General features: G+C 43.0%; 2 protein-coding genes across 4 annotated transcripts in view; one reads left to right on the top strand and one right to left on the bottom strand.

The window, feature by feature from the left end:
• Nucleotides 1-16394, bottom strand: part of fnbp1l (formin binding protein 1-like) — a 36917-nt gene extending 20523 nt beyond the window's left edge. For both annotated transcript variants that reach the window (XM_079739517.1, XM_079739516.1), the window contains exons 1-5: nt 16171-16394; nt 1669-1784; nt 1211-1261; nt 932-1079; nt 754-816 (exon numbers count right to left, since the gene is read on the bottom strand). In XM_079739517.1, coding sequence (XP_079595643.1) covers nt 754-816; nt 932-1079; nt 1211-1261; nt 1669-1784; nt 16171-16194 — 402 coding nt within the window. In that variant the 5' untranslated portion in view covers nt 16195-16394. The remainder of the gene's footprint in view (nt 1-753; nt 817-931; nt 1080-1210; nt 1262-1668; nt 1785-16170) is intronic.
• A 1211-nt stretch (nt 16395-17605) lies between these two features.
• LOC307077989 (methylcrotonoyl-CoA carboxylase beta chain, mitochondrial) lies at nt 17606-25479 on the top strand. Of its 2 annotated transcripts, XM_079739514.1 has the most exons (14): nt 17606-17708; nt 18004-18075; nt 18218-18283; nt 18505-18669; nt 18853-19049; nt 19522-19700; nt 20563-20643; nt 20822-21000; nt 21924-22128; nt 22263-22354; nt 22465-22621; nt 22755-22877; nt 23336-23548; nt 24476-25479. In XM_079739514.1, exons 1-14 carry the CDS (start codon nt 17638-17640, stop codon nt 24560-24562), a joined length of 1887 nt encoding a protein of 628 aa, XP_079595640.1. In that variant the 5' UTR covers nt 17606-17637; the 3' UTR covers nt 24563-25479. The 2 variants fall into 2 exon arrangements, with proteins under 2 accessions (XP_079595640.1, XP_079595641.1); XM_079739515.1 differs by lacking the exon at nt 18218-18283 and having other exon boundaries at nt 17674-17708.
• Nucleotides 25480-25482: the final 3 nt, after the last annotated feature.

Raw genomic sequence — 25482 nt, forward strand, 5'->3', positions numbered from 1 at the left:
CTTATAAACACATTCGCCCGTTTTAGATCCACAACTTCTAAAAGACAGATAATCACTAGGAAATACCGAACTGAATTTATTAAGGTCTGTAAAGCATACCTTGTATTTTTTTTAAATTTGAAGTTGATAATACATTTTACTGCTTACATGTTGCACAGTGTTCTTCAGTCTGAGCATGTTTTACAAAGTCCAGTCTAATCATGTTTTACAAGATATAGTCTAATCATGTTTTACAAGGTAGTCTATATAGTCTAATAATATTTGACAAAATCCAGTCCTATAGTCTAATCATGTTTTACAAGGTATAGTTTATATAGTCTAATCATGTTTACCAAAATCCAGTCCATATAGTCTAATCATGTTTTACAAAGTAGTCTAATCGTTTTTTACAAGTTATATTCCATATAGTATAATTGTGTTTCAAAAGGTCTAATCCTGTTTTACAAGGTTTAGTCTAATCCTGTTTTACAATGTATAGTCTATATAGTCCAATTATGTTTTATAATAAATAGTCTAATTATGTTTTACAATATCTAATCTATATAGTCAAATCGTGGTTTACAAGATATAGTCTAATCATGTTTTACAACCAGAAGCCTGTCTGGTATTTATGAGAAAAGATAATACAACCATGGTAATGCACAGCATCTTAAGCATTAACACTTTAAATCACACACTCCTTGAAGCTGAAAACCAGCTCCAGTTCAGTAGTCGTAATAGTAGTAATAATACTACGAACAATAATTAACTCACATTGTCCATTTGTTTCCAGCACTGCTCAAAATACTGCGTTGTCTTCCTGCCCTCCTGTAGATGCTGTAGGAGTAAACACACAAACAGATTTCAACACTTATTTCGTATGCAAAGAAGCTTTTTTTAAAAACAAAAGATGTCCGTACTAGCCCCGCCCACAACGGGTGTGGCCACTCACGTGCTTCCGTTCGGCCTTGAGCTCCTGGCTGTAAATCATCAGCTCCCCGTACACCTTGTGGCCCATCTCCTCGGCCACAACCTCCCGTTGGCCAGCGTAGTCGTTGAGCTCGTTCAGGATGGCGTAGAATGACATGCACGACGTGAACCTGAGCTCACACACAAATTGTATGTTATGTGGCCTTCACTCTCACACACATGAGTCGACAAGATATAGTTGAATCATGACACACACACAGCAGCAGGTAAAACAGTTTGATGGTATATGGAGGCTTCTCACCTCGGCTCTTCATCTTTAGACCGCTTTGGACAGTACTTCTTTACTAAATTCCTGTTATTCAAAGACAGACAACAAAATAATGTATATTAAACAAGCAGGCAAAATGCTTGTCAGCTGATTCTTAAAGATAATCTAGAACATATGAAAATAAATTAAAGTTCAGTACATTAAATTCCTTATGGCAGGATATGCCATAGGGCTAAGCACATTGTATTCACGAAACAAACAGTGTTTGCTTAGGGGAACTCAAAGATGTGATGAGAGATCTCTAAACATTTAATAAGTCATAGGTCTGTACTTATTATGAACATGATGCCGTTATCACAGAGTGTGTGTGTGTGTGTGTGTGTGTGTGTGTGTGTGTGTGTGTGTGTGTGTGTGTGTGTGTGTGTGTGTGTGTGTGTGTGTGTGTGTGTGTGTGTGTGTGTGTGTGTGTGTGTGTGTGTGTGTGTTCGCACCGTAACTGCTTGGCATAGTTCTGCTCGATCTCCAGCCTCTCCTTGACAAACTTGGCGTATCGCTCCAGGAAGTCGATCCCCCACTGGGTGTGCTTGTCCAGATTCTCAAACTGGTCCTGGAAGAAGATAGACACAGGCTCAGATAGGGGCACTCACTGTAGTCGTAGTAGTGGTAGTCGCAGATCAACAATCCTTTTCATGATCTTCAACAAGGATTGAAACATCCTTTTTAAGGAGCCCAACATTGTGAGAGCCAAATCAGGGGTCTCAAAGCAGGGAAGCCTTTTAATGGTCACCATCACCCTCTTGAAATAATGAACACTGATGTATCATAACATAATTTCCATAATGTGAACCCATAACCGCTCTCACACAGACCACAGACACAATCTGTACGAGCCTCTCGGCACACACACACACACACACACACACACACACACACACACACACACACACACACACGCAACAAAACAGTTATAAATACACTACAAAATGCATGTGATGAGTGCAAGTAAACACCCTTTGGGATTCAATTAATGTGACAATATTGTATCACACACATAACAAGGACACAGCCTTGTTATGTTTCTGAAACTTCCATTCGTGATCGGTCAGAATTGTTTGGGGCCAAGCCTTTGGGTTAATGAATTACTTGTTCGATGAACAAAGCGATTTGAACATACAAGCTGTAGAATGCAGTAGATACCGACTACTCGACATTTGTTACAGCCAATCATTGTTTAGATCAAGCCCTCCTTTTCTTTGGTCCGAATTAGTCTCTTATGTTGCAACGTTATTACAGCCCAATAAAATAACAAGACTTCCTGTTTTCTCCTCAGGTCAAATGGGTATGCACAATGCGGCTATGAGTTATGAGAGTAATGACTGCGTGTCATGTGTGTCTCTTAATTTTTCTTTCTCTCTAAGGTAGAAAGATGTGCATTTTTAGCCCCATGCAACTGGAAAAACACCATCAACACACACCACACACACACACACACACACACACACACACACACACACACACACACACACACACACACACACACACACACACACACACACACACACACTAGTTCTGCTGCAGGGTGCCAGTTATATTTCCCTAGTTCGATTTTAATTTTTGTTAGAAACATTATAGAATGATATCAAACCAAACATTAATCCCATTATGCAATATTTCATTAAACCACAGTCATTGGTTTCATAATGGGTAAAACGTGGAGGCAAGTGGCCTATGGTTTTAAAAAGCTCTGCAAGTGAACAACATTAAGTATCCTTCAATATTTCGCAGGAAGCATGGCCTTCCAGAGGTTGACAGTTCAACACCAGGATCTGTCAGCAAGAATACCACCTGGTGCTTTGGTCCTTGAGGGTTCAACCACCAACAAAAGAAAGATGCAAAGTGGACATCCCTCTTTCCTTAACTAGACTCTTTTTGTCTATCAGCCTGACTGAAGCTCTGCTATTCTTCGTCATGCGTCTATGGTGTGCGCCTTAGTTCATGTTTGTGCCATCTTGTTCCTTAAAATTATGGCGCGTCACTCTTCAGACATCCTTAAGGCAATGGGGGGAGCTCCATGCTCGTGCCTTCCACCTGAGCCTCACACACACAGGGTCTAAACTCCCCACTTCCCACCAGCCGGTACATTTTTCCAGCCTGGCAGGTAAAAACTCATTTCGGGAGACCATCCCAATCTCGAGAGTTCACATTCTGTTTCTCTCTGCGGAGTAATCTGGCTTCGAGACCGTTGAAAGTGTCTCCCAAAAATAAAGAAGTGGGATTTATCAGCGGCTATTTGCGTTGCATTAGGAAAGTAGAATTCTCGGGACAATCACAATTATTTCGATCTTAAATGGACAGAACGATAACGTTATAACGCAAGGCTTTGCTCAGATTAGAATATGTGTTTGCTTGTCTTCCAACCAGATTTGGCAAGAGCGAAAAGTGCAGAAGTGTCCCTCTGATTGGCCAGAGTTTTTTTAACACAAAAGGCCACGGCCATATTTGGAAATCAAATGCTGCCCACCCAAGACCAATCAGATACACATTGCGAAACGCAAATGTGAGTATCAGCGATATTCCAACAAGGCTAGGTAAAAAAACAACAATTTAAAAATATATTTCTGACCCCTCTCACAGACGGTCATGAGATTGTCCGTCCGTTGCTCTGGGTTTCCACAGCTCTACGACCCCACGAGTCCTGTTGAATAAGTCATGGAGTCGAGGGAGGCATGAGGTCATGTGATGGTGAGGGCAGGTAGAGGGCTCGCTGGGAAGATGACAGCACCACTCAGCACTAGCTCTGCCTCTCTGCACACTGCAGGGATGAATGGGGCAGGGGGGTTCAAAGCGCTTCATGAAGACGACAAAGGAGAAAGAAAAGCAGCTCTACGGATTCAGAGCACAGGTGTGGTACGATGAGCGTCACACCACTGTTGAGTTAGGCAAGGATCCATCCTCTACCAGGATGGTAGAGGATGATACCGACCCGCCTACCAACGCATGAGGAGTGGAGAGAAAGAACAGAGCGGTAGCCAAGGCAACAGGAAACTTTATCTGATAGTATATCACACAGCATCCTGCAGGGCCATAATAGCAGGAAATGATGTCATCACAGAGTGAGGCTATTCCTGGAGGTATTTTTGTGGCAAGGGATGTCATTGATTGAGATTTCTGCAAGGTCCGTGGTTCATGTGATCACCTAGAATAAGGATGCACCAAATGAAAGAACATTTCTGTTTTGTGTTTTCTATTTGCTTGTTGCTTTGTTCGTTCATAGAAACGTATTTACTTTCACTCTTTTGATCTTCTCACCACTTCAGGAGACATTTAAAACAACTGAGGCACAATCAGTAACACTTGTTTTTTCACTTCCCAAATTAAAAAGACTTGCTAATGGAGCAACATTTATCTTTCCTAAATGTTTTCTTTCAGAGCCCCTTACAGAGCCCCCAGAACCCCACCCTCCTCTCTCAGCCCTCCCGCCAGTGCTGCTTCTGGAATGTTCCTGTGTGACATGGCTACCACCATTGTTTTAATGAGTCTGGGCCCCGGAGCAGGGGCACACATTAAAGTGAGATCCCCTTCCCAAAAATGGGAGAGCGGAGTAAATCCCCAATGTAAAAGGGATTTCACTGTGGAGTCTCCTGTACATTCCAACAGCCTATGGATAGCTCAACAGAGAAGGCAGGGTTGATTAGCATAGCAACTGCCACTAGGGACAATGTATTCTTTACGCTAAGGCGTTCCAGGACAGAATTTATTAGAGGGCGCGCACAAGACACATGGCTGAACACACACGCATGCAACCACATGCACAAACACGGGGACAGGGTTGGAAATGTCAGCTTGTCTGAAACACTGGAATCAGTCTAGGCCCCGGGCTCTCACTCTCTGTGTGCGCGTGCACATGTGCGTGTGTCGATGGAAGATGAACTTACCCTGAATGTAAAAGAAAGAAAAACAGGATTTTAAGGAGACCCTAACTTTGTCCAAGCAAGATCTAACCGACTGCTGGTTCTAACTGTAGCCAAAAAATTTAATCTAAATTGTGTCTCTGGAAATCATACAATCCGGCTTGTTTCTTATCAATACAAACCCCCATTCAACTATTTGATGAAATATGCATATGCATTGCATATCATTCAATACATGCCACAGGTTAAGTTATGCCCTGATCGTGGTCTGTTATTCGCTCCCTCCATCCCTGCAGATCCAAGTGCATGATAGTCCATGCAAAGCTGCCGTCTTCATTTTGGTTAGTGATGACCGTGTTTGACAATGAGCCTGCTACTTTATAGCCTTCTTCCACGTTTTCTGCAACAACATGAGACACACTTGTTCACTTCATCCTTTCTTAACGTCAGAGTGAAATCTACAGTGTTGGACAAACATGATGGATGCTCTTACTTTCAACAGGGTTGTTTTGCCTGCCTATGAATGACGTGGTGAAGAGATATTTTCTTGCAGAAGCTGTGAATCACCAGCTAAGGTGAGTCTCCAGAATATACCATTTATGGGCAAAACAAAGCGAACAGGCTACTCAGGCAACACTTGCCCACATGAGCTCTAGCCAGGTTTAGCTCTACAGAGCTGGGGGCAGCCGGCCCTGTGCCTGCACTGGGATACAGACTTTAGGAACATTTGAAAAAATTAAAAGGTTATTTCTGTTGAATTTAACTGTTGAAAAACACAGATTTTGGAGCCAAATAAATAAACCGACAGACGAACGACGAACGAGGAATAATACAAAAACACAGCCAACTACCCATTTACCCAACTAGTAATTTGTGTGTTTGATGTATGAAGTAATTTCTGAGTTGATGATGTCATTGTGCGTTCTCCTTGCATGGGATAATTCAACCCCAGAAATAGGTTCTTACTAAACAAGGTCTTCCTTTGGTGACTGGTTAAACAGGAAAAAAGTCTGATAAAACTACAAAAGCTGCCTGACCATAGAAATAAGACGCATCATCATCATTATTATTATTAATTGTCATTATTGTACTAACCAGACACAGGGAGATATAGAAGTGACATATTATTCATTTAGGACACTAAAGTATTTGATTTAATGGTGCACGATCATGGGAAGACACTTGTAGAATGAATCAAGCCTCTTCAGAGAGAATACGGGTGTACATTCTTCTTCTAGGGAGACGTTCACATTGTTGGCAGTAACAACCAAGGATTTTAAGTCTGATATTAACCTAGCTAAAACAACGGTGAAGGGAGTGACCATAATGGAGAGTTAAGGATTGGCCATGGCTGAAGCCTTTTCCACATCGCAGCAAAATTTAAATCTTGTTTCGTGAAGATGTTTTGAGGACGAGTGAACAATGCGAAATTTGTAATAGTCAAATACACCAACCTCTACATGAATCACATCTCTCACAACCCCACCACCACTGAGCTTTAGTCCCACATTAAACAGTTGGCAACACAACATAGCCAAGCATGAAATACAAACACTTTTTGTGCCTCACTATTGAACTCATTAGCAGAGGAAGGGATGGAGAGAAAGGGGAGGAGGATTGAACAAATACAGAGGAAGAGACGATAAGAGAGGAGACTGCATTTGTATATCATGTGTCTTCAATGAAGTGCATGGATGACGTTAACAATCTGAACTCTACCAAGACGCACTGTCACTGGCCTCCCTGAACACACAGAGAGACAGAGAGACAGAGACAGAGACAGAGACAGAGAGAGAGAGAGAGAGAGAGAGAGAGAGCCAGTGAGTGACAGAGAGTGAGAGAGACAGGGACAGAGAGCTAGAGACAGAGAGATAGAGAGGCAGAGAGAGAGAGAGACTGGGAGACAAAGACATGGAGAGGTCTATATATAGGCCAGGAAGCTCTGCCACCGTGAGAGAATACAGAGGGAGCATTCAGCTTTTGGGCCATCACCAGAAAAGGCTAAGGGAGACTAGTGCTCATTTGTTCGCCTCTACAATGAGATCAAACTATATCCTTAAATGCCCACACACAATCAGGTAACCTGCAAGATTCAGGTACTGGCCACAAAGGCATAGTATAATATCAAAACACAAGGATTCATTCATGCAGAGTTACCACTTCATGTACGTCAGTGAACAATATCAGTATCAGTACGTGTGCTGGTGCACCACGCTAACTAAAAGTGAAACGTCATGGTGATCAGTCTCAAATCATGGTAATGCTATGCCCCTCATCGAGAGAGAACACCTTACCTTGGCATGTCATGGACACTGGAGCAACAGAATGCTCATACCCAAACAGATAAACACACCAGTCACACCCGCGAGCACAGTCCTTCCCATCAGCCTTTGGTCTGCCCTCCCATTTCAGTGGACACACACACACACACACACACACACACACACACACACACACACACCTGGGCAATACTCTTTGTGGCTAGCTCGTCTTCAGGTTTCATAGTAACCTGATCTCCTCTATTGTCTTGCTGGCCTACTGCCTCATATGTGCACACATGCGCACACAAACACACCTTGACAGACTGGTTAGACCAAGGAGAGAGCAAAAAGAGCGAGAGAGACAGATTAATTTATATGTAGTCTGCTAAAAATAATCCAGCCCATTAACGTGCCCTGGTTTACACCACATTTGTCCATGGAAACTAGAGTTGTACACCACAAGAGTTTGGCAACTGCCGTATACTGCAGCAACAGCCCTTAATCCTGTCCTCTCCACAAGATAACCGCTCCTCTAGATTCACCATGAGACTAGTACAGCAACATGTATTCCAGCATGTCAGCTGATCTGCGGACCACCGATTTCACAGAGAATACATCACACATTAGCCGACAACCCGCAGGACATGCAGAAGCATGGGGTAGGAGGGGTTGGTTGGCTGTTGCTATCAACAGTCACATGTAGAACAAGAAAGCAATGTATGGAGGATAGCATATTAATCCAGAAATCTCAGTTACTTTTGTGGTTGTTTGGTTGGCTAGCAGGCATTTATCCGATTTTTAACACACACACACACACACACACACACACACACACACACACACACACACACACACACACACACACACACACACACACACACACAGTAAGTTCACTTCTCTTGTCTTCATGACAATCAGTTTGCTACCTACTCCTAAATGAATAACCACTATGGACCCATTTCAGATAATTACCAGAGATCTGTAGTGATTCATTGTACAGTTCTTCTTGCTCAACAACTTTTCGACTTACGAGGCAAGTATTTTGCTAACTTGTCAAAATGCCTCGTGGCTGTTAAGAAAGAATTGGCTTTGCACTGCATTTCAGCTAAATGACCAAAGAAACACACAACATTACAGTGGTTGCAGATCCTATGGGACTGCTCTACCAGTGACCTTCACCCTCTACCCTAACTGAACTCCCAACACTCAAGAAAAACATGTGTCTGTTCAGGGTTCATACGTGGCAGTGCATTTGAGTCGCGACAAACTAGTCCACATGTTCACAACAGTTTGCCTTCCACTCCGTCAGCAATTGGTTTGACTAACACATGGTTGTTTGGGTCAGTATTGGCAAGCTAACGGGCACGTCTTGTTCAGCTCATTCTTTGTTAGAGTTTGTCAGCAGTAGTCCCTTTAACAATACTGACTACCTACAGCAAGGAAACTTGAGATTTGTCAGCACATACTGTCTGCATCTTTTGATCAGCATGCTGGACTGGTCTAGTCCACATGAATACATGCATGGCATGCAGACAAGTAAATTCCCAGGTAAACCACAGCAAAAACGTTGAAAGGTTTAGGCTACTATAATGCATTTTTAAGACATCTTGGGAGAACTACTTTGAGGGTTAATGTTATGTTTAATCATGCCATAAGTGCATTAATAACACGCTGAAATTATTTTATTGGAAGCTGCAGATTTGCAGCTGCAGAGTGTCTAATCCAGAAAGGACCCTCTCATATCATGGCAAGGAAGTGGTGACCAAGAGTAACACACACACTTATTTGGATGATGTATGTCCTACTACTGGGAAAAGGAAATACACAAACACAGTCAAGCACAAACACACACACTTGGGTTGTGGAGGTCTGCATCTCTGCAAAATACTTTGTGGTTTTGTTGGTTTCTCCTTGCTGTAGAATACAGCATGTAGGGTGTGTGGTGTAGCAGTTGGATGACACAGCTCGCTTGATCATTAAAAAAATGCAGTCATCTTCAACACATCCTTCTTTTTGTTGTTCTAGCATGTGACAGACACAGACATGGGCACTGTCACACACACGCTTCACAATATAGTCTTCTGACTCTCTTAATCAAAGTTAGGATTTAGCATATGACATATGTTTGAGTGCATATATCTGGCTTGATTACAGCGGTTAATACCAGGCTATGACTCTTAAGAGGGTTATTGAAAGGCCCAGAATATACACGAGTATATTGCTCATTCCCAGAGTGACTAACTGAGCAAATTCAAATTGTGCTCTCGCGAGAACTCAGGATTTCCAGGGTAGCATCGGCTCCAAATATCGGCTCAAGAAAATTGGTATCGGTCATCGGCTAAGGCTGATGAAAAGAAAATCGGTATCGTATCGGCCCTAAAAAAATCCATATCGGTCGATCCCTAATCAATACGGCATAACGTTCAAAGGGAATGCCCTCTCGTTTCCTCCATGGATGTATAGTTAGATTCCCCCCCAGCTAGGGACGCATGAGGCTGTGCTTGAGGCTGGCCAGTCGCCTGTAATCCCATCTGACTTCCTGGCAGACATTTGTCAAAAAGACGCACAGGCTAAGATCATGACCCACATTGAGAAGACTTACAACCATTACCGTCACCAAATCAGATAGGCTTTAGGAATTACCTTTTTACGTAATTATATGCATCATTATATTCAATGCAAAACGGATGCACTTAGAGACTGAGACCAATGCGGCCTAGTTAGAGAATCATGGGGTTTTCTAGTTAACCATTAACCCCATATGCACCGACTGCCTGCTGACAGCAGACTAAAGCTATGCAGTGAGATACTGCTACTGGGCCAAAGTAACCTCCAGAAGCTCAAGTTACCGGAACGATGCTATAGTACAACCACCAATGATTGACTTTGGGAGACATGAACCCAACCAAACAGTCAAATAATTAAAATGATTATAGATAATTGATCAGTAATAATAGCCAATATAACAGAACAATCCAGCTCATTTTTAGCCTTCAATATTCTGCCCGTTAAATGTATGTAGTGACGACTTCAACAAATAGCAGTACCTTCTTCCAATATCATTAACAGCTCCTCTTTTTTTTTTATATAGTAATGCCATTGTCAACTTAGTTTGCACTAATGAAGAGAGCATGGGGCCACATCCCTTGGCTGGTCCATGGGATCTCCCTGAGAGTAGACAACTGAGAAGTGGGACAACAAGCCTTCAGATAACATCTCATTGGATCGTCAACTTCCTCTGCGGGTCAAAGGCTTTTGTTCTAGGAGGCAGAATAAGCTGCATTCAAGGTAATGTAACTGAAAAACAAAGATTGAATGTGGAGGATAAAGCATTGAAGTTTAACTTTTTAGATTAGGTGGCTTTTTATGACAGAAGGGTTAAGAACATTTGTATGTTTTTATTTATCCTACAAAATACCAAAAGCAAAATGGACAACGAAATAGTAAGTTGCATTGAGATATTTATTCTATGATCACCAGACTAGTGTGGTGTGCAGTAGCAAGGAGCATACGTAATGCTTTCGACTGCCTTGCACTCGAAGGATAGACAAGCAGCAGGTTACCAGGGGGACCAGTAACCTTCCATGCTGAACCGCTTTTGTGTGTTTTCACATGCACAAATAAACAGCCTGGTGACTATAGTAACGTCACTCTGGTAACTTTAGCTTAATTTCTTTTGCCCGCATAAACATACTGTGTCAGGGGCTGAGACAGTTTGTGTCTCTCATATGCAACGTATCTGCACACCTTTTATTCATGCTATGTGCTTGATTCCTAACCGCAACAAGAATAAAATAAAATTTCCTACAGCTGGAGAAATTCTCTACAGAGACAAACGGATGGGCAAGACTGATAAAATATCTCCTCTCCAAATAATATAGCGTGATGTTTATGCAGGAAGTATAATTGCCGTGGAGTGGAAAGAGACACACAGCTACATGTCTGGGAAAAGACTGTTGGACCCAAAGCAACAAGTCTGCACATCTGGTGAAACCGTGGAACCGTTTCGGATTATCATTGCAAGAAGTGATGTTCACTATAAACTACACATTTGAATTTCAGAATCTAACCAAATACGAGGAAGACAATCAGTTGTCCCTCACTACCCAACAGTGATGGTGTAACTGCTCTTGGAGGCGATAAAAAAGCTGTAAAGCTGTATAGAATGACTAAAAATTCTTCAGTGGTTTGCAGTATCAACAAGCCAAACCCTCTCCATGCTGTAAAACTGAATTTGCACACAAAGTTAGACTTCTACTAGAAGCCGACAAAAGCATGAGGCCCAAAGGGAAACCACCCCGTTTTAGATCTAGTATTAAGTAAACTAGTCTTCCTTGCTGATCTGGAAGCTGCGACAATGTAACACAACGCACCGCCTCATGCTAAAATGTGATTGTTACAAAGCCGCCAACTTGCCCCTGTAACTTTAATCTTGACAGTTTCAGTTTAGTTTGGGAAGCTAACATCCTGCTTGTCCTTCCACGTCTTACACCTTCTCCGCATGTCACCTCAACGCCTTGGAGGGGGAGACAATGTGTCAACATGCCAGATCCTGATTGAACACACAGGTGATATTGGGCTAGGGGTGTGTGCTTGTTGGCATTGCTAATAAGGAAAGCCAAAGGAGCTTAAGGAAAGGGCACAGAAGAAATAGAGATGGTGCAATTTATGAACTTTGTCTCACTTTTATTGCCATGAAAAACACACAGTCACACACACACACACACACACAGACACACGGTTCCTCCATTCACAGCAACAAAAGTAATCATAGCTAGACAACAGCCAACTAAGGACAGAAGAGGAAACAGATCCAACACCATGGGAAACATTAACTACAAAATATAAACAATAGACTGAAACTTGAAATGTCTGTTAGCTCATCTTCTGTTTAACTGGGTGGTATTATTTGACAATTTAGCAGTGAGTAATTTTATTAATCTTATTTATCTTAATTATCTTTTCAATAAAATGTCACAGTAGCAACAATGTCAATGCCTACCACAATAACCTTAATTTGGCTCACAGGGAGCCAATTATTTTTCATTTCCTTTACTATCTAAACAGCACAATATTTAATAGGCAGCTTAATACAACCGCTATAAGCAGGAGATACATAAAATGTCTGTTCGACATTTTAAGTCCTCAGTCTTACCGGTCGCTCCTGTAATATTATATCTGTCCTAACAGCTGATGGTACTTGAGCTGCTAATCTGTGCCGGTTGCAGCTGAGAGTGGACGAATTTACTACACATACACCGCTTCATCAACAGTAGGTATGTTACTGCCCCACATCACACCCTGGCACTGAAGAAACCTTGGACTCATCTCCACACACACACAGAAGCAGCCTTTGGTGTAAACAACTAACCTTGACAAAAGCCTTAAACTCATAGCAGAATTAAGAACCCAGTCTACCAGCATACATACAAATGCAACTTCTCTTTCACATCCCCAGCAAAACTTTGGCATAATGACTGGGTTGGAAATCTAGGGAAAATTACCAGGGTAAGAAAGGAATTCCAGAAATTTTCCAAGTTTCCATGTGTCCGCAAACCTGCTTTTTTTATCTGCGGTCTAATAATGTAGCTGAATAATAAAATTGTTGTCACAGACCAATAGAGGGGTCAGCCGAGAGAGAGAGAGGCACTTCTGAGCATGCCAGTAGGACAGGAAGGCAGGGGTTTTAAGTCTCGAAAAAAAAAAAAAAAACAGCTGTGACACAGAGGAGGCCTGGAAGTGCTTTAATCCTCTACTAGTTAGTCAGCATGAGAGAGAGAGAGAGAGAGAGAGAGAGAGAGAGAGAGAGAGAGAGAGAGAGAGAGAGAGAGAGAGAGAGAGAGAGAGAGAGAGAGAGAGAGAGAGAGAGAGAGACCTTGTCGCACAGCTGTATTAGCCAGCAGAGAACCTCCACACAGTGCCGCGATGGACATTTCCTTCCTTCATTTGGTATCTGGATACCGCCACATCCATGTGCTGTAAAAGTAGGGTTGCTGTTGAACTGCCGGACTGTTCCAGAAAGTCATACCACAAGTCCCCCTCGTGAAGAAGGGCTCGGTAGTAGGGAAAAGGCTGACTAATGGGACAAGTTATGCAGTAGCGTAGCATCATGCATTGAATTCAAGGAAACATGCCCATGTTTACATATTGCCCCCTGGTTACCTTTGCAAAGCGGTTAACTGAGATACTCTTAAACCTTTCAGAATACAAATCAATTGGGTAAAGGGAATGGCAGGCGCCGTTGAATGTTAACTAGCATTTATGAGGAAACATACTGTTCATATTTGGAACATTAAGTGCAGGCTGGGAAACGAAATCCCAATAAAGGACATAACAAATACACCGTGACCGGCTGTGTGAAATCCACCCTCCACCCCCAGCACTGTTGCTTGTTGGTTTGAGTAATAAGGATTTCTGTGGGTAATATGGTGACGGCTTAGGAGATAAGAAGATCTTATCATACTAGTAAGGTAGCTCTTTGACTTTGAGTGAATTGTATTGTTCACTGTGTGTACAGTGTACAGTTTCTTCATTTGAACAGACTTAAGTGAGCACGGGTCTATTCCAAAAGATACAGCTGTGACTGCATCCAGGGAGGGGGGGAGGGGTGAGAGAGAAAGGAAGTGTGGGCGGCGGAGCTTGGGACATATTTTGAAAACGAGCGAAAAGCAAGAAGCGACCAGCTGTGGGGGAGAGGTAGAGAGATAGAATCATGCACGTCTTGTGCATGAGTGTTGTGTTGTTTTGCTGGACAACTGTGCTATTGGCAAAGAGCGAAAGAGAGAATCTGTTGAACATAAGCTGTTGCATTGCAGATGTTTGGGGGAAGGAGCGGTGTTCATCAAATTGTTGTTGAAAATCCTCCCTCCTCACAGCAGTCTCCCCACCCTCTCCCTTCTTCTGACCCATCTCCTCACTCTCTCCCTGCTCCTTTCACCTGTCTCCCCACTCTCTTTCTCCTCCCTTAGCCCTCAACTCCACACAGAGACAGAGACAGACAGAGAGAGAGAGACAGAGGCAGAGAGGAGGCTTGGCCAGCCCCACACTAACAGCTTGCTGGACCTGGGACAGTATCCTTGCCATCCAGCATGTGACTTCATACACACCCGCTGCCACCTGCTAAGCAGCAGACTGTTGACCTAGTAAAAGCACTACGGGAAAGCGTTGGGGTGTATCCAATGTGAAACCCCTGGCTAGCCACAGAGACCCAAGCTCCTGAAAGTGTGTTCCTTAAGTGAGCCGAGCCAAAAATCGCACCACTAAAGAGGTGAACCAAAAAGCTTGAAACTTCAAACAAAAAACTTACGAGGCATATATTGAATTTCAATTAGAGTGTCTCCACATGAGAGCAGTTTTGGGATACGTAAATATACTACTTCAAAAAAGGTAGCATAGTGGATGTAGCAAAGCAGGCATGATGGCAAATTTGCTCCAGTTTAGAAACACGTCTGCTCTCCTACCTCGGGCGTTTTACTATCTCTAGTCTGCTCCTAGCTTTCTTATTGACCAGGCAGAGGATCAGACCACCCGTCTTTCTCTAGTCCTTTAGTCAGAGGGGACCTGCCTCACTGTGCTAGCCTCTGGCTCACCTCCGCCTAACAGACCAGACACAGCATGGCAACATACACCTTGCACAAACACCTCACGTATAAGCACACACTACAAACACATACAGGCTGTTCCTAATAGTGGGTGTGTGTGTGTGTGTGTGTGTGTGTGTGTGTGTGTGTGTGTGTGTGTGTGTGTGTGTGTGTGTGTGTGTGTGTGTGTGTGTGTGTGTGTGTGTGTGTGAGAGATGGAGAACAGGAAGGCAGCCCAGTAATAGGATGATCAAAGAAGATGGATTACAGCCAACAGGACACAACAGCCACATGCTAGCACCAAAACAAGGTGCATGCACAAACGCACTAGTGCATTATGATAATATTGACAAGAAACTGCGTAACCGCAAAAATATGACAAAACAGTAAATTCTCATCAATAACCATGAAGTGAGAAAAAAAACAATCCAAATAACGTTATAATTTCAATTTAATTTGTCTACAAATGATGTTGCGGTAGGTCCTAGCATAGTCAGTAGTATTACATGCTGCAGACAAGGAGATGCACAAACCCTAGAGTTCCTCTATCAAATTCCCATCACAGCGGAATACCACAATGGAGAAATATCACAATCCCCCCCCCATCCCAGTAGTAACTCTCACACACACACACACACACACACACACACACTCTCTCTCTCTCTCTCTCTCTCTCTGTAAGTTTTTCTATAAAAGGCAATATGGCTCAGATAAAATCAATGAGAAGTGATTTTTACAATATGTTCACGCTATACATTTTTGCTGAATCTTTCTTTCTATTTAAACCACACTGTGCCCTTCACTGCCCCAGTACAGCGGTATCCCAGACTCTGCGATCCCCACTGATAAAAAGGGTGTGACATGGAAAAAGAACACAAAAATCATCTTGATAATATGGTACATTCCCAACAACATCACTGAGGTAAATGATTATAAAAGATCCCATTGTATTTTGTTGCGATGCCAAAGCGGTTTGCCTCACATGACTGAGAAATGTTTTTTTGCGGGACCTGCCTATTGTTTGGCCCGCTGTCACTACGGCGAAGGTGCATGGGAGATTAGCTAGCTTAGCCGTATCGGCTAATAGCCGGTTGGCTAACATTAGCCGTTTTCTTACACAATGCTAAAAGGTAACACGGCACCTTCCTTTCCCGAAATATGAGGTTAAGTGGGTTGTCTCCGCAGAAACAAAGAACACCAAAACGCTTTGCCGAAAAAACATGACGACATGGACTACATACCCAGAGCTCCGTTCCCCAACTCATGGCGAAGTCCTATCCCAAGTTCTTCCAAGATTTAACACCGTATCCCCCGCTGAAACTCGCCCGGACTGCCGCTGGTTTCCCAATCCAGTCCGCCTGCAGCGTCAACAAGCACACACACAAAAGGACACGCACTTTGGCTCGAAGCTCTGCTTCGCCCGCGTCGTTCTCCACTGCTCTCCTCTTCTAGTGCAGTCCCACACTGCTACACCTCCCAGTCCCTGCCTCCCAGTGCCTGCCTCCCCGTCTGAATCAGCGAAATGCAGGAGCATGCAGGACCGCCCCACCGGTGCACCTACATTAATTTGGTACCAGGAAAAAACAGGAATAAAATTCGCAGACAGACCTTGTACACGTGAAATGCTCTCCTCGTCACCCCGTGTCAAATGCATAAGCTAATTCAAATGTGATTTTTTTTTAGAAGGGATACAAGCATAAACAACGAAGGGGCATTTTGCACCCAATTTGAATGTATTTTACATAGAATAGCCGACACTTTGTATATTATGAACACAAACAACTTGGTCGTTGTCAATGCATGGACAGTAAGTCGAAGTATAAATTAAAGGCCATGAATATTGATGATATCTAGTCATGTCAACTGGCTTCATCTTTGAGAAACCTAATTGAATTACTCCTTAAGCGTGGGCCCGTCCGAACCATGGTCCGATCGCTGGCGGCGAAGATCCGACTATTGATCGACAGCGCCATCTATCGATAAATACCAACTAGGGCCTGGGCACACCTTTAATAGGTCCATGGGGCACAAATGCGCTCCTAGGAGTGCGGCTCTGACACTGTAGCCTCTACTGCAGTGGTTCTCACCCTTTTTTGAGCAAACGCCCCCCTGATCTTACCCTGATCCTCTGGCCGCGAACCGCGCTGTACCACCGTTACACTGAGCATAGGCTATTCAGGTAGCCTATTTTTGCACCAAAAAGATTTGAAAACCATGAAAGTTTAAACCCCCCCTCCCCCGTTGAGAAACCATGCTCTACTGTAACATCCTCTATTGGTGGGGACCGGAGCGGATTGTTTATAGCTGTGGTGAATGTTGAATCGTAATAATTTTGATAAATTCAGTGATTATATAATGGACTACAGATGACAAATATATAACGAGGATGCAAGTGATATTTAAAAATGGAAAAAGATTTGACAATAATTAAAATGCATGTACCACTAAAATTGGGCCAGGATAGATTAACATATGGAAATATAAATAGTCAATAGGTAAATACAAAGAGACAATATATTGCTGTTAAATGCATGATTTTAATAAGGTATGGATCCATGGATCCATTGGATTCAGAATCCATTGAAATGGTAAACGTATCATACGGGCTCTCCAATGCAGTAGGTGGCAGCATTGCATCGAAGCTGTTTCGACGTACACTGAAACACATTTGAAGAAGTATAATTAGCTCCGACTAAATACATTATTGTATGCTCTGTATAGGTTTCATGTTGTTATATTGTAGAAATAACATTAAACAAATGTACCGCTACATTACAAGGTATGTTTCTCAGTCAATACGTGTGTTATGTGTATACAATGATGAAAGTAGCTTCAAATCCGCCAGTCGACCTTTGGCACAGTTTAATATTCGGACCATTTAATGATCACTTGATAAAAGCTATATGTCTTGCAATATTGTTTTGAAGTTTAATAAGTGCATTATAATATGTTGAATTGAGAAACTATCCAAAAGATTGACCGATTGATGGTGGACCCAGTTGCAAACAAGCCTATGCATTCAGATTATACCCATTTTATAATGAGTATCTATCTGTCATTCTTCACATCTTTAGGAGTGTTTGTGGAGGAGGAAACGCGTCCTTCTCTCATTCTCTGTCACTGAAGGCAGGAAAAAAAACAGACTGGTGAATGATTCATGTTTACATTTTGACATCCATCAGGCTTACACTTTATGTGTTCCAGCACCATAAGTCAATTCAGTATACTGGAGTTTAAAGGTGATGTATTAATGGTATCAAGTTATAACTACATTACCCCGTGCTGCAGGAGTCCAGAGCATTGCAGCTTCTTCTCTTGCCATTCTGCTTCCAATTTCCAAATCCTGTCACTCAGGCCAGTACAAAGCAATTATTCTCTCATCACTTTAATACACAAACTATTTGACCTGAAAATAATACAGATAACTAATTATATCCATGGGGGTCACTTGTCTCGTTTTCAAAAACTGTGAGGGGATGTCCAATGCTAGCTATTTCACATACATTTCACATAACTAGGTATGCAGATGTAGTCATGCATCAAATTTTATTCCTTTTTGTCATTAAATCGACCAGACACAGAGAACACCGTGTGCAAAGTCCTGCCCGACCCATGAGCTCCGGGCCAAGAAGAAGAAGAGCTCTGCCCAGTGCCTTCTCTGCGCTTGACCTGCCCCTCCAGCCTTTATTTCGGCATGTTTGCGAAGCTAACCTTAAAAACAGCACTGCCTGCCAAAACAAGTGCGTTTGAACCATTTATACATGCTTGCATATGCGCCATCGAATGGGTACTCAAGTTTACATTAACTATGACGTAAACATGTGCACTCACCATGTAGATCCTCTCTCTCTCTCTCTCTCTCTCTCTCTCTCTCTCTCTCTCTCTCTCTCTCTCTCTCTCTCTCCTTTCACACTTGATCATAGGTATGAGGAGTTGATGAAGAAGGTGAGAAAGGGGGGTGGGGAGAATGCCATTGCCAGACACACTCAGAGGAACAAGAAGTTGCTGGTAATTGATCGCCTTCGCCTGCTTTTGGATGATGAGGACTTCCTGGAACTTTCGCCGTTCGCTGGTTTGGGTCTGCCCTACGGAGATATCCCTTCAGCTGGATGCTTAACAGGTTAGAAAGCCTTTGTTGCTATTGCTATAGCCTACAGTCATTACCCTATCACTCTCATGCTATAGCCTACAGCCATTACTCTATCATTCTCTTGCTTTAACCTACTGCCATTACTCTATCATTCTATTGCTATAGCCTACGGCCATAACCCCATCATTATATTGCTATAGCCATAACCCTATCATTCAATATTGCTATAACCTCTAGCCATAACCCTATCATTCTATTGTTATAGCCTTCAGCCAAAACCCTGTCATTATATTGCTAAAGCCTATAGCCATAACCCTATCATTATATTGCTGAAGCCTTCAGCCAAAACCCTATCATTCTATTGATAAAGCTCAAGCCATAACACTTACAATCACTTAAATATAAAGCACCCCATATAGGGTGTGGGTGCTGCTTCGTCCCTTTTATCTGTGTGTCTAACTGGGTATCCCACATCATGTGATTGTACTGTGCATTCATTCAGGCATAGGCCGGATCAATGGCCTGTGGTGCGTGTTCATTGCCAACGATGCCACCGTGAAGGGCGGCACCGCTTATCCAATCACAGTGAAGAAGCAGCTGCGGGCACAGGAAGTGGCCATCCAGAACCGCCTCCCATGTGTCTACCTGGTTGATTCTGGAGGCGCGTTTTTACCACTTCAGGTAAATACTTGTGCACAGGGTTTGGTTCAATGTAAAGCTTTATAAGATGTTCTTCCAGCTCCGTGTTCTTCCAGCTCCGAATTGGGTAACTATGGTTACCTTTTTATTGCAGGGATTCTTATTAATTCAGTAAAACGTTTAGTAAGGTAGATCTCCATAATATTTGGTACCACTTCAGACACAGTGGGAGCTGTAATTCATGGTCAAACTTAGAGAGACTCAAATAAATGCCTTATTTGACATGCTGAACCCTCATTGCCCATTAGGTTAGTCCAATGAGATTTCTCTGTACCTTGAAAGCTATGGAATAACACTAATATTCTCCTCAGAAAACAAATTTGTCTGTGTGCTCTAGGATCATGCATGACAAAGCTTTTCTATAAAGGGAAGTTATGAGGGATCCTGAGATTAATGCATAAATTTTAATGAAAATATTTGCGCGGATTTGTCAGGCACAAAGAAGCTACATGGACGACCTTGTTTCTGCCTTGTGTTTTATATGTCATGGTGAGGAATTCCCTTTGCCTGTGAGATGTGCCCCCATGTCTCGCTGGTAAAGTTTCAAGCATGGCATGTGAATGTCTGTCGAGGCTGCCTGTAGCTTTAATATTGATTAGGCTGTTTTTTCCAACCATATAAAGTCAAACCACAAAAAACAATAGTTTGCTCAACTATGGGCATTAGTACATAAATCCACAAATCCCATGTTACCTTATGGAAGGTGTAGCCATTAGTGGCCACTTAGCAGTTTTAATCATAGCTGAGTCAGTCAATACTTTTAACCTTCTATGCCCTAGTCAATAGTGTAACATTTAAAACTTGCTGTTACAAAGCCTATGTGCGTCCTTATCTACGTATGCAGTCAGAAATCTTCCCAGACAAGAACCAAGGCGGAAGGACGTTCTACAATGAAGCCATAATGTCTGCGAGGAAAATCCCACAGGTAAAATTAAACTGTGTGAAAAATTAAATCAAGACCTCACAAACAATGTATGAGACAGTCCCAAACATTAATCAGCATTAAAAAGTGTGAGGTTTGTTTTCAATACATAAATAACCACTCTCTCCACATTTATTTATATATCAACCAATCAGTTGAGCGGTGTGTGTGCTTGCCGTAGGTGGCGGTGGTGTGTGGCTCGTGTACAGCTGGGGGAGCTTATATACCCACCATGGCAGAGGAGACGGTGATGGTGGACCGCATAGGGACTATATTCCTGGGTGGCCCGCCACTCGTTAAAGCTGCCACCGGAGAGGAAGTGACACCAGAGAACCTGGGTGGAGCCAAGCTTCACTCAGAGTGGGGACACACACGCACGCACGCACGCACGCACGCACGCACGCACGCACGCACGCACGCACGCACGCACGCACGCACGCACGCACGCACGCACGCACGCACGCACGCACGCACGCACGCACGCACGCACGCACGCACGCACGCACGCACGCACGCACGCACGCACGCACGCACGCACGCACGCACGCACGCACGCACGCACGCACGCACGCACGCACGCACGCACGCACGCACGCACGCACGCACGCACGCACGCACGCACGCACGCACGCACGCACGCACGCACGCACGCACGCACGCACGCACGCACGCACGCACGCACGCACGCACGCACGCACGCACGCACGCACGCACGCACGCACGCACGCACGCACGCACGCACACACAACTCGACCCCATGTATAAGAACACCATTCACAAAATAACTTAGGGTTGCTGACTCGGTTCTTGAGAAAGTAGTTGGTGCCTAAACCCTAACTGCTTCTGACAAATACACTTTAAAACTTTGCAATTGCAACAGTTTTTTACTTTTGGCTATTAATTGATATGGATTAGCGCCCATTCTTGCAGGCTTTTACGAGAACCGCTCATCCAAACAACTTCCAACCTGACACTGCACTTCCTTCGGTCCTCAGCTATACAGAAGTGTGAAGTCGATCAGAATAACGGTTGTTGGGAAAATCTGAAGATTAACATACATGCATGCAATCATACATAGAGACTCCTTCTGATTAATTTATAAGTTGAAATGTCAGCAGATAACATTAAGACATTAAGGATACACTTTGTTTAAAGTGGCTTAAAGTGAATTCAGTTCATTGTCTTTTAAAATTATGGGCATTGAACCCAGCGCTTTTAAGCTGTGAGTCGAACACCTTGCGCCACCCTTGTTCTAACTTGTCTGTCTGTCTGTCTTGTTTCAGAGTCAGCGGCTGTGTGGACCATTTTGCCAAGCATGAGAAGGAAGCCTATGAGTGCACGCGAAACATAATTTCCACCCTGAACTTCGAACTGCCCCAGGAGGAAGACGAGCAGCGGTGGAAGGCCGAAGAGGAGCCTCTACATGGCTGTGAAGAGTTGCTTCAACTGGCTCCACTGAATTACAACCACAGCCTGGACGTCCGCATGGTATCAGATAACCCACAGAGAAGCCCTTTGTTTAGAACACAATCAGATATAATGTTTGGATTAAGAACATTACACATCTCTCATGAACTCTCATGCATGCAATGTTGACGTCTTTTTGTTGTTTGCCCGTCTAGGTAGTTAGTCGGTTGACAGACGGCAGCAGATTCCAGGAGTTCAAAGCTTGCTATGGCACCAACCTTGTCACTGGTTTTGCCAAGATACACGGGTAAGAGTTTGATCACATGCAGCGAGTCATTGACCAGATAACCATATCAGCATGATCCTTTGCCCGACCCCGTAAAAAACATGATAAAAGTGTTTTGTTTCTATTGATAGCCACCAAGTGGGTATAGTAGCCAACAACGGAGAGCTGTCCAATGAAGCATCACTCAAAGGCAGCCATTTTGTCCAGTTGTGTGACCAGAGAGACATTCCCCTCCTCTTCCTCCAGAACACGGTGCCCAGATCAAAGCAAACGCTGGACGTGGCGCAGGTATTCCCTCCCCAACCACCTTCCAAATGTGAATTATTGATTATTGTGTAATGTAAGCTTGTATGTATTTTTTTTTCATAATCATACATACAGGTGTGTAATACACAAACAATAAGGTGTGTGTTTGTTTTAGGCAGAGGTCAACTCTAACTGTCTGAAGGCTCTGAGTTCGATGATGTCGGCGGTGGCATGTGCTTCGGTCCCAAAGATCACTGTTGTGATTGGTGGTTGTCATGGTGTCGACAGCTATGCCATGGTGAGTTTCCTTTCCGACTTCTAGATCTGGTACTAACACTGGCACAAAACGGCACCACTTTGACTTTCATTGTGACTTTTAGTCAATTTATTTTAATTGGTAAATTACTGCATACTCATGTCATGAAGGTAAGCAAGCATCGTCACATCTTCAACGAATATTTAGTGCATTTAGGAAATTTGGTGGATTACCGAAGATAAACAATCATGTTGGTGTGAAGGTCTTTAATGCTCAGTATTGTATGTGTGATTCCCATATGGGAATTTTTCTTTAAACAAAAAGTTGTAGGTATTTTCTAAAATAGATTACAATGGTAAGTGGTTGTGATGAGGCCAGATGAACTCGGGTGTCTATACGATTAATTTTAGTCGCCTGCAGTTTAGCTTCATATTCAGTGGATGCTCTTCACCTAGGAGCACTCAGTCATCCAATCCTTGCGTCCTGTCGTTTACGAACAGTGCGGGCGCTCCTTCGACCCCAACTTCTTGTTCCTGTGGCCCAACGCCAGAGTCTCTGTGATCGCCCCAGGCCATGCATGCTCTCTGCTGCCCCCGGGTGGCAAGGAGGAGGAGCAGGATGCGAACAGGAAACTGGAGGAGGAGAGCTCCGCATTCTTCTCATCTGGTCGGCTCTGGGACGATGGAATCATTCTCCCTCAGGACACCAGGAAGGTAATTGAATCCTGTTCCTTGTTGTCGTGGTTTCCATCAGCACAGTACAGCTAATTCTTTCTTTAGTCTACTACTGTCAGCTATGTTACGGTCCCAGGATGGCAAAGACCTTGCATGAATAACTTGTGAACAATTCATGACAATGTGACGTCACACAACTCCTAGATAACCTAATTCTTAAACTTCCCCATCTCTAACCCAAAACCTTAACTTAACCATATCTAACCTGATACCTAAACTTAACCATATCCAAACTAATGCTCAGATGTAATCATCCTTAACCATATATCAGACTGGTGCCGTGCACCTAACCTCTGTGCTAATTGAGAAACATGTCTTGCCAATTTTCTTCATACATAAATAACTGGAAAAAAATGTTGAAATGACTGCAAATGAGTAGAAAAGTAGTAGGTACAATTGCTCAGATTTAACTTTCCTGCTAGTAAGGTGACGTTTGAGGTCACATTGTCATGAATTATTCATTGAATGTCTTCGCCATCCAAGGGAAAATACCTTGCGTCACTGTGTCTGAAGGGGTGCAGGATGCAGGTTTATTTTTTTTCAGTTGTTGTGCCTTTGTGTGGGACAAGCAAAATACGTTACTTTGTACCGGGAAATTCAGAATTCAAATTAGTGAGGTTATCTTTAATTTCTTTGAACAGGAAATCAATCACTAGGGTGTATTATGTACTGTGAGGCATTTCCACTTTCCTAAGCCATTCTTTGTGCCCATAGGTTATAAATGGGATCCCTGTTTAAACTATTTCATAACACTCAAATGCACAAAATAATTCATTTAGTTGTATTTTATTAGCATTGTTAGCATGAAATGACAACTTGGGACATTGTTTCTGTAAAAAGATGATTTTAATGTTCACAAAAGTAAAAAAAAATCGCCTCATGACATTGTCTCTCCCTTGTGTTTAGGTACTCCGAGCCTGTCTAGACATCATCAGGCAACAGCAATATCAGATCTCCACAGAGAAGCAAAGGGCCCCTCTGCTGAGGATCTAGAGCCTCCCTTATACTGAGTATATGAGGATACAGTATACTGAGTATATACAGCTTTTCCAGTCACTACCTCTCAAATGTCTTCCACCTCCAAGAGATGCCTTGTCTAATCTTTTCATTCATTAGTCACTGGAAATAAACAACGAAATGAATACAAATGAATGGAAAAGTATTTGAAGTAGTAGGAACAAAAATTGACACATTTTGTATTTTAATTCTGTATGACGATTGTTAGTGCTGATATTTGTATGACTTCTGATCATTTAAAACACATACTGTGAATGAGCAGTGAAATGTAAATCTGGTGTTTACTTGTATAAAACTGAAATGTATATATATTTCGGACCGATATTAAACAAAGTATGATACAATGTATCTGAAATAGATGAACATTATTAAACATATCCAAAGGTACAATTTAGGTATAATGTTTGACCATTCAGGGCACCTCTTCCCTGATTGGTGCAGAGAACCCTTCTTGCCTGTTAAAGATGGATTCCCTGCAGCAGGGAGCCCATCTTCGTGGGTTCCCTGAATGCAACACAATGCCTGAGGAACGTAGAGAGCGAGGGTTGATATTTTTTGCTTTTTTTATGATATTGCTCTCTTTCTAACTCTCAAATCGTGCCTACTATTGTTCCTTCAGGTTATTATCCTTGATTGATTATATTTGGCCTGAGGTGCTGCCACAAAAGGCATAGTAACACTGCATTATTAACATCAAATGTACACCTAGTATCTGTCGTCTATTGTGGCTGATAGAAAATACACTACCTGACTGATGAAATGCTAACAACTGCATGTTTGGGACAGGCACTTTAACAATCTATGGACACAAGGCACTAGCAACCAAATGGTGAAAAATCCATTCTAAAAGCTGGAAGATATCACTGCAGCGACACTTTCTTCACCTCCGTCAAGGA

The sequence above is a fragment of the Pollachius pollachius genome (genome assembly GCF_949987615.1).
Source record: "Pollachius pollachius genome assembly, chromosome: 7".
Classification (NCBI taxonomy): Eukaryota; Metazoa; Chordata; class Actinopteri; order Gadiformes; family Gadidae; genus Pollachius; species Pollachius pollachius.

Bases quoted from the DNA above. Each gene is read 5' to 3' on its own strand.
- LOC307077989 (XM_079739514.1), top strand. From the start codon at position 17,638: ATGCTCTGTATAGGTTTCATGTTGTTATATTGTAGAAATAACATTAAA. The intron at 22,355-22,464 runs GTAAGAGTTTGA...TTCTATTGATAG, and splicing joins GGTTTTGCCAAGATACACGG to CCACCAAGTGGGTATAGTAG. The intron at 22,878-23,335 runs GTGAGTTTCCTT...GTTTACGAACAG, and splicing joins GTGTCGACAGCTATGCCATG to TGCGGGCGCTCCTTCGACCC.